The sequence below is a fragment of the Pteropus vampyrus genome, unplaced genomic scaffold, assembly GCF_000151845.1.
Source record: "Pteropus vampyrus isolate Shadow unplaced genomic scaffold, Pvam_2.0 Scaffold86, whole genome shotgun sequence".
In the NCBI taxonomy this organism is placed as follows: Eukaryota; Metazoa; Chordata; class Mammalia; order Chiroptera; family Pteropodidae; genus Pteropus; species Pteropus vampyrus.
The window spans coordinates 3,599,241-3,608,118 of NW_011888867.1; the positions used below are offsets into that span (position 1 = coordinate 3,599,241).

The 8,878-nt window shown below is 44.3% G+C and overlaps 1 protein-coding gene across 1 annotated transcript in view; it reads right to left on the reverse strand.

Annotated features, from left to right (window-relative positions):
- The window catches only part of VPS13D (vacuolar protein sorting 13 homolog D), a 226,076-nt gene that overhangs the window by 213,780 nt on the left and 3,418 nt on the right, over positions 1 to 8,878 (reverse strand). The window contains exons 3-4 of the mRNA XM_023532655.1: positions 8,729 to 8,842; positions 3,629 to 3,706 (exon numbers count right to left, since the gene is read on the reverse strand). Of these exons, the coding sequence (XP_023388423.1) occupies positions 3,629 to 3,706; positions 8,729 to 8,825 (175 nt within the window). The 5' untranslated portion in view covers positions 8,826 to 8,842. The remainder of the gene's footprint in view (positions 1 to 3,628; positions 3,707 to 8,728; positions 8,843 to 8,878) is intronic.

Consider the following 8,878-nt stretch of genomic DNA (forward strand, 5'->3'; position numbering starts at 1 on the left):
AAAAAAACCTAAATCTTTTGCAAGATTCTATTCTATTCCACCTAGCAACTGATTTGCATTGTACCTGCATTTTATTGTAATATGACTACCCCAAAATAAGGAAAAGACTAACATCAACAGGCTACTGTTGTGTGATGAAGGGTGCCTGAATAGCGACTAATTTTATAATTTTAAAAGTGGTCATTAGATACAGCACACTTTTATTCCATGACAATTCTTGCTTCCTTGCCATACTTATTAACTGCAGAACTCCTATGTAATTACAAACATCTATTGAGTGTGCCAGGTACTGTCCTATGTAATTTTAACGTATCAACGCAAGTATTCCTCTCAATGACCCCATGATGTAGGAACTATTATTATCCCATCTAAAGGATGAGGAAGCACACACAGAGTGGTTAGGGAACTTACCCAAGGTCACACAGCCAGAAAATGGCAGATGCAGAATATAACCCAGGCATACTGTTCCAGAGCCCACTTTCATTCAATAGAGTAAACCTTCTCTCAGTAATATTTATAATGAATTTCCTGAAAATAAGAACTCTATCTAGAAGCTCTCACACTTTAGTAAATGTTAAGAATCACCTGAGGTGCTTATTAAAAATGTAGGTTCAATGACACACCCTTGGAGTTTCTGATTGAGTAGGTCTGGGAACCTGACTTCCCCACCACAGCCGCCTCAAGGTCATACTGATCCTACTGGCCTATAGACCACACTTTCAGACAGAACTCAACTTTGCACTTCCTACCCTGCCTCGCCCTGGTCAGTGGGAGCCAAACTCAAGGGCCCTTCGTTTTCATCTCTCAAACATGTACACGCAAAACTGCCTCCTTTTCCTTCGTTCCACATACCAGCTTTGACTTCAAATGGTAATTCCAGTTCTTTCAAGGCATCTTTCTTTAATGGCAAGTTTTCTAATTCGACAGCACCTAAAAAATAAAAACATCATGAAATGTTTATCCGACAAATGCGAGAGGTGCCTACTGTGTGCAAATCACTGAAGGTTAAAGGGAAAGCTTTATATCTATTCGCAGGCTATAAAAAGCTATGGGTAGAGCTACCACTAGCCTGTGTGCTTCATCTACACTAATTTCCTGTCCATCTCATTCTGACATGTAAATAATAACTTAAGTTTACCAACAGATGAAGGATTTAGGCAGAGACCTAACTTTTTCTGTAATGAGCCAGATAGCAAATATTTCAGGCTTCAGAGTGCCTGTTGTATATTCTCCTTTTGTTTTTTTCACAAGCCTTTAAAAATGTAAAAGCCATTCTCAGCCCATGGGTGGGATTTGGCCAGCCGGCCAGTTTGCAGAGCCCTAGTTTGGGTGTTCACCAGAAGACCACTACCGCTCGAATTGCCTGGGATGGAATGGAATGCTGGCTCCTGGGTCCCTGTCCAGGTGTCTGTGGGACTAAAAAACAGAAATCTGTAATTTTTAACAAGCTCCTCCTACCTGGCCACACTCCCAGAAATGGACGTACTGCACACAATATCTGAGCGCCCATGAAGAGTTTTTAAAAAAGCTGGTCATCCAAAGGAATTATACTCTCTCTTCTGGGCAGACCAGCTCCGCGTGTTCCCCTCGGCACCTCCACTTACAGGTGTAATAACCAGGCAGAACCGCCTCTGAAGGTCCTTTTCAGACTCAGCTTTTAGGATGACTGAAACCCAAAGCAGTGTAAAGGAACAGCCGAGAGGGTACAGCCAGATCTCTCTCTCTCGGCTAAGGCAGTCATTCATTCACACATGCACACCGATCCCTACCCCCTGTTCTAGGCACTGTGCTGGTCACTGCGAATGTAAAAAGAGAAGGCAGGGTCCCCATCCTCGAAGAGCTCAGGAGACAGCCATCGTTCCACAAAACTGTTGGCACCATTCAAGGCAATTTCTGAGCCACTTAAATCTCTCTGAGATACATATTTTCAAGAATGAGGAGTACAGACAACCACCACCCAGCACCATTAACTGGTGAGAGAACCCAGGAGAGAGGCAGGCAAGCCTTTTCCTCCAGACAAACTGATACAAGAAACTTCATTGTTTTTCCGTTTAAATGACTGTTCAAGACTTGTGCACGACTGGCTGCTAAAGAAATATTCCAATCTAGCAATTTGGCGGATTCCGAGCAAATGCAGCCAACTGATTTTTTAAACTTTTGTGGGTACATGTGTCTACATGGGGGATCCACAGACTTAAGACTAACCAAAAGGAGACATTAACAACCCCAGAGAGCCGAGAAACAGCCCTGTTTCCACATTTGGGGAGAAAATGATCATAAGGGGAAAAAAATCATGAACCAAGTTCCTTATTGGTTGAAAATGACTTAATGGGAGGAAAATATATCATTTCTTTTTCTTTTGAAGAGTAACATTTGCAATTTGAATCACTTGCCCTATTTTTCGATACCCAAATTTATCACAAAGGCAGACGGCTCAAGCTTTCCTTGGCTGCTGTACAGCTTGGAGAAGTGGAAGGAATTGTAGGCCATCCACAACATGAAAAATTAAAGAAGCTGAAGCACAGAGAGTGAAGGAGGTGGCCTGGAAAGGAGAGGAAACACAGGAGGGACAGCAGCCTAAGTGATAACAAAGAACCCCAGTAGAACAGGAGCAGCCATGGTTCAAGGCGGAAGGCCTCCCACTTCCCCATCCACTCAAATATGCACCCCACTGGCCCGCTGGGAAAGGCCCCTCCCAGGAGCCAGGCCCTAAAGCACCTAGCGTAGGTGAGTACTTCATATATGATAATATTGTTCACTCATTTCCAGGTGGAGAATTTGCAGGCTTACTCATGGACGTCTCTCTCAGCCAAAACTCCTCATCTCAGATTAGCAAGAAACGTAGTCACCAGGACTAAGGTAAACACAGAGGGTCATTTTCAGGGATCACTAATGACTACAGAAGCCTCTTCCCCCGACTCTAGGTCATCTAAGGGGCCGAACTGCAGTTCCGAGTTTATGAAAAGAAAACAGAGGGAAATCGAAGTTTCGGGGTTACAGATATACAGATGTGCCCACACCCCAAAGTTCAAACTCCTTGACATGGCACCGGCGGCCGCTACCTTCTGAGCCTGAACGTGCGCTGCAAGCTTTCAGCCTTCTGCCTCCGCTCACACACTTCACCCTACCTGGACTGTGGCGACCCATGCCGTGCCCTTATCGAAATCCTGCTAAGACCCCCGAACTTACCCAAGGTCACACAGCCAGAAAATGGCAGATGCAGAATATAACCCAGGCATACTGTTTCAGAGCCCACTTTCATTCAATAGAGTAAACCTTCTCTCAGTAATATTTATAATGAATTTCCTGAAAATAAGAACTCTATCTAGAAGCTCTCACACTTTAGTAAATGTTAAGAATCACCTGAGGTGCTTATTAAAAATGTAGGTTCAATGACACACCCTTGGAGTTTCTGATTGAGTAGGTCTGGGAACCTGACTTCCCCACCACAGCCGCCTCAAGGTCATACTGATCCTACTGGCCTATAGACCACACTTTCAGACAGAACTCAACTTTGCACTTCCTACCCTGCCTCGCCCTGGTCAGAGGGAGCCAAACTCAAGGGCCCTTCGTTTTCATCTCAAACATGTACACTCAAAACTGCCTCCTTTTCCTTCGTTCCACATACCAGCTTTGACTTCAAATGGTAATTCCAGTTCTTTCAAGGCATCTTTCTTTAATGGCAAGTTTTCTAATTCGACAGCACCTAAAAAATAAAAACATCATGAAATGTTTATCCGACAAATGCGAGAGGTGCCTACTGTGTGCAAATCACTGAAGGTTAAAGGGAAAGCTTTGTATCTATTCGCAGGCTATAAAAAGCTGTGGGTAGAGCTACCACTAGCCTGTGTGCTTCATCTACACTAATTTCCTGTCCATCTCATTCTGACATGTAAATAATAACTTAAGTTTACCAACAGATGAAGGATTTAGGCAGAGACCTAACTTTTTCTGTAATGAGCCAGATAGCAAATATTTCAGGCTTCAGAGTGCCTGTTGTATATTCTCCTTTTGTTTTTTTCACAAGCCTTTAAAAATGTAAAAGCCATTCTCAGCCCATGGGTGGGATTTGGCCAGCCGGCCAGTTTGCAGAGCCCTAGTTTGGGTGTTCACCAGAAGACCACTACCGCTCGAATTGCCTGGGATGGAATGGAATGCTGGCTCCTGGGTCCCTGTCCAGGTGTCTGTGGGACTAAAAAACAGAAATCTGTAATTTTTAACAAGCTCCTCCTACCTGGCCACACTCCCAGAAATGGACGTACTGCACACAATATCTGAGCGCCCATGAAGAGTTTTTAAAAAAGCTGGTCATCCAAAGGAATTATACTCTCTCTTCTGGGCAGACCAGCTCCGCGTGTTCCCCTCGGCACCTCCACTTACAGGTGTAATAACCAGGCAGAACCGCCTCTGAAGGTCCTTTTCAGACTCAGCTTTTAGGATGACTGAAACCCAAAGCAGTGTAAAGGAACAGCCGAGAGGGTACAGCCAGATCTCTCTCTCTCGGCTAAGGCAGTCATTCATTCACACATGCACACCGATCCCTACCCCCTGTTCTAGGCACTGTGCTGGTCACTGCGAATGTAAAAAGAGAAGGCAGGGTCCCCATCCTCGAAGAGCTCAGGAGACAGCCATCGTTCCACAAAACTGTTGGCACCATTCAAGGCAATTTCTGAGCCACTTAAATCTCTCTGAGATACATATTTTCAAGAATGAGGAGTACAGACAACCACCACCCAGCACCATTAACTGGTGAGAGAACCCAGGAGAGAGGCAGGCAAGCCTTTTCCTCCAGACAAACTGATACAAGAAACTTCATTGTTTTTCCGTTTAAATGACTGTTCAAGACTTGTGCACGACTGGCTGCTAAAGAAATATTCCAATCTAGCAATTTGGCGGATTCCGAGCAAATGCAGCCAACTGATTTTTTAAACTTTTGTGGGTACATGTGTCTACATGGGGGATCCACAGACTTAAGACTAACCAAAAGGAGACATTAACAACCCCAGAGAGCCGAGAAACAGCCCTGTTTCCACATTTGGGGAGAAAATGATCATAAGGGGAAAAAAATCATGAACCAAGTTCCTTATTGGTTGAAAATGACTTAATGGGAGGAAAATATATCATTTCTTTTTCTTTTGAAGAGTAACATTTGCAATTTGAATCACTTGCCCTATTTTTCGATACCCAAATTTATCACAAAGGCAGACGGCTCAAGCTTTCCTTGGCTGCTGTACAGCTTGGAGAAGTGGAAGGAATTGTAGGCCATCCACAACATGAAAAATTAAAGAAGCTGAAGCACAGAGAGTGAAGGAGGTGGCCTGGAAAGGAGAGGAAACACAGGAGGGACAGCAGCCTAAGTGATAACAAAGAACCCCAGTAGAACAGGAGCAGCCATGGTTCAAGGCGGAAGGCCTCCCACTTCCCCATCCACTCAAATATGCACCCCACTGGCCCGCTGGGAAAGGCCCCTCCAAGGAGCCAGGCCCTAAAGCACCTAGCATAGGTGAGTACTTCATGTATGATAATATTGTTCACTCATTTCCAGGTGGATAATTTGCAGGCTTACTCATGGACGTCTCTCTCAGCCAAAACTCCTCATCTCAGATTAGCAAGAAACGTAGTCACCAGGACTAAGGTAAACACAGAGGGTCATTTTCAGGGATCACTAATGACTACAGAAGCCTCTTCCCCCGACTCTAGGTCATCTAAGGGGCCGAACTGCAGTTCCGAGTTTATGAAAAGAAAACAGAGGGAAATCTAAGTTTCGGGGTTACAGATATACAGATGTGCCCACACCCCAAAGTTCAAACTCCTTGACATGGCACCGGCGGCCGCTACCTTCTGAGCCTGAACGTGCGCTGCAAGCTTTCAGCCTTCTGCCTCCGCTCACACACTTCACCCTACCTGGACTGTGGCGACCCATGCCGTGCCCTTATCGAAATCCTGCTAAGACCCCCTCAAAAGGTATGTCCATAACAGCTTCCCCAAAGTCCTACCGACAGGAGGAAGGGCTCCCTCCTGTGCACCCCACCGCATTATGCCTAAATCTCTAGTATAACAGTTTAATATATACTGCCTGGATTTCTGTGTGATTTTGTCTCCCCAACAGGTTCATAGCCAGCCTTCCAAGGGCACAGGCTATACAGGTGGATGTAGAACAGCAGCAGTAATAGTAATAATAATGACAATAACAGCTATCGCTTAGTGAGATGTCACTATGTGCAGAGCAAGCACCGCGTTTGCATTATCTCATTTAATCCTCACAACAGTATGAGGAAATATTACTATCTGCTTCGCTTTAGCGATGAGAAAAACGAGACTTAGAGGACAGTTTGCTTAAAACTCAGAGAGCTGGTACGTGGTAGTGCTAGAGTTCACGCCAGGTCTATCTGATCCCAGGTGGCAAGAGGGACGGGGGTGAAGAGGAGGCTTAAGTAACTTGCCCACAAAGGGCTTTTAAGTGGTGACGCTACTGGGGTTAGACCCTAGTCCTGAGCTTTTACCATCTCCCCTTTTTGTATGGCTCCATAACACAGAGCCTTACCCAAAGCAGGTGCTCAGTGAGTGTCTGATGAATGAATGAATGAAGGAGGCCTTATACAAGAGCTATCCCTATTCTTCAACTACTCGTACACTAACTTTGCATTTTTATTACTCTTGGCATGTGCGCACAATCTACCCGTCAAGTCCAACCCACCAATCATGACGATCATGGGTCAGTTACCACTGACTGAAGCCCCACTATACGCCAAGAACTTGGACTTAGCTTAATGTGTTCAGTTCAAAACCTCATGAGATAGTTAACATTATCTCCGATTTGCAGAAAGGGAGACTGAAGCATAATGAATTTGAGTAATTTGCACAAGAACAAGGATTCACACCCAGTCTGGCTACAAAACCCACACTCTTAACCACTATTTCAGTCTCCTTTGCATTTCTCAAAGCATCTAGAACAGTAAACATTTGCAGACAGATTGAGTAACATTCTTATTCCTATCTAATACCCTCCACCCCCAAATATTGCTTAACTACATCATCAAGATCAACAAAAAGCATCAACATCTTTACAAAGCCATTCTCAGTACACTGTGACACCCTAACAATTTTATGGCCAAGCACTGTGGTGTGCTTTGGATCCATAAGGATGGGGCACCATACTAAGACCAGTCATGAAAGAAAAAGCATCTTTCTATTCTTCAGAGAAACATTCCTTAAATTCTACAAGTTCGTTTAAAGCCAGAGAATATTTTTTTAAAGGAAATAAGCATAGAAAAGCTTAAAGAATCAGCAGATACACGCCATTGCGGCTGCAAGACATATTCTGTCTAAAACTGCTGAGATGAGAACTCTGTTATTGGTATAGACTGCATGATACATCAGATACCACAAACTTCTCTCTATTCATTTCATCAGCAAAACACCTTCTTACCATGCCACTCTCGAGAGCTGCTCTTTTATTAGCAAGGCTGTGGTTGACACTTCTCTTCCTAGGCCCTGTTACCTGCCCACTTCTCTTCCTAGGCCCTGTTACCTGCCCTGCCCTGTTGGTTAGCTTCACAGTGTGTATGAGAACTTCAATAAGGGACCAAAGAGGTGAACTTGGCACGACTATGGCACTCTGAACACATCCTCTCCCCTGACAGACTGGTCACTTTCACTTTGCACTGAGCAGCTCCCTTGTAAGGACAGGAGAAAAAGCGGGAGACTAAGGAAGAAGCCACTTCTGTTTCCAGTGAAGGGACAGGAGTGGGAGGGGTGACCGTGAGAGCTCCCCACAGCCTGTCGGGCCACAGTCATTTTACTGGTTTGGTTCAGATGGATCAGAAAAACCTAGACAGCCACACTTCTGGCGACAGGGGAACCACTACCCTCTGACTACACTGCATGCTGTATCATGGCTGTCTCCAGCAGCCAGTCACATGATGATCTGTCCTGGTCCTCTCGCCAAACTCAGGCTCCCAGGAAGCTGCTAGACTATGACTCTGCTACATGCCTGCAGACTGACTTTATCTCCTTTCTCCAGAATTGTTAAAGGGTTCCATTTTGAGCTGAGCAAAGAGAAGTAAAAACAAGGAGGAGAAAAACGCAGTTTTCCAATTCCCACACCAAATCACTGGGCTGCATTTACCAAGTATAGGCTTATAAAGGCTAAAATGTCTCAAGTTTTTGGTACTTTACTAAGCAAGACAAGATCTAAGAAATTCTATTGAAGACTTCACAGTAATCTATTTTAAAACTCCTACTGCATGTACTATATGCTAGCAGGAGGGGAGCTTCAAATGTTACTCCATCTGATCCTTACAGCAACCCTGGGGAGGCATTTTCTAAAGAAACTGAGGCTCCAAATTTCAGTGACTTATTTGCATAGCTAATAAGTAACACAACAGGATCTGAAGCCAAAGCCAATGCCATTGTCACTCCATAAGGGCTGCCTCCATAAGGCCTCATAAAGCTAAAAAATTAACTGGGGTAAAGAACAGTCACCAGTAGTATAATTGTTTTTAATATTTAATAGTTCCCTAAAATCTACAGCAGTGTAGCCACACACTTAAGTTACCCTTTAATGTAGCAGGCGTCATATGGAACAACATATTTCCCTTTACACATATTTAGCACAAAGCCATCTGGGTATCATGTTTTATTATTCTCAATACAACAGAAAGAATATAGAAAATAGAAACGCCATCTGCAAAGGCATACTTTACCAAAAAGAGATACAGGTACTCACCTTTCAGAAGCGCCACAGAGAGCTGGTCAGTGTTCAGGTTATTGACGTATTTCCCCAGGTAGGTATTGAGAACCCAGGCTACAAGCCCTTCCAACATGACTATATCCTCAAGACCAGGTGTTTAAAAATCATGAGTCATTCCTTATTTCT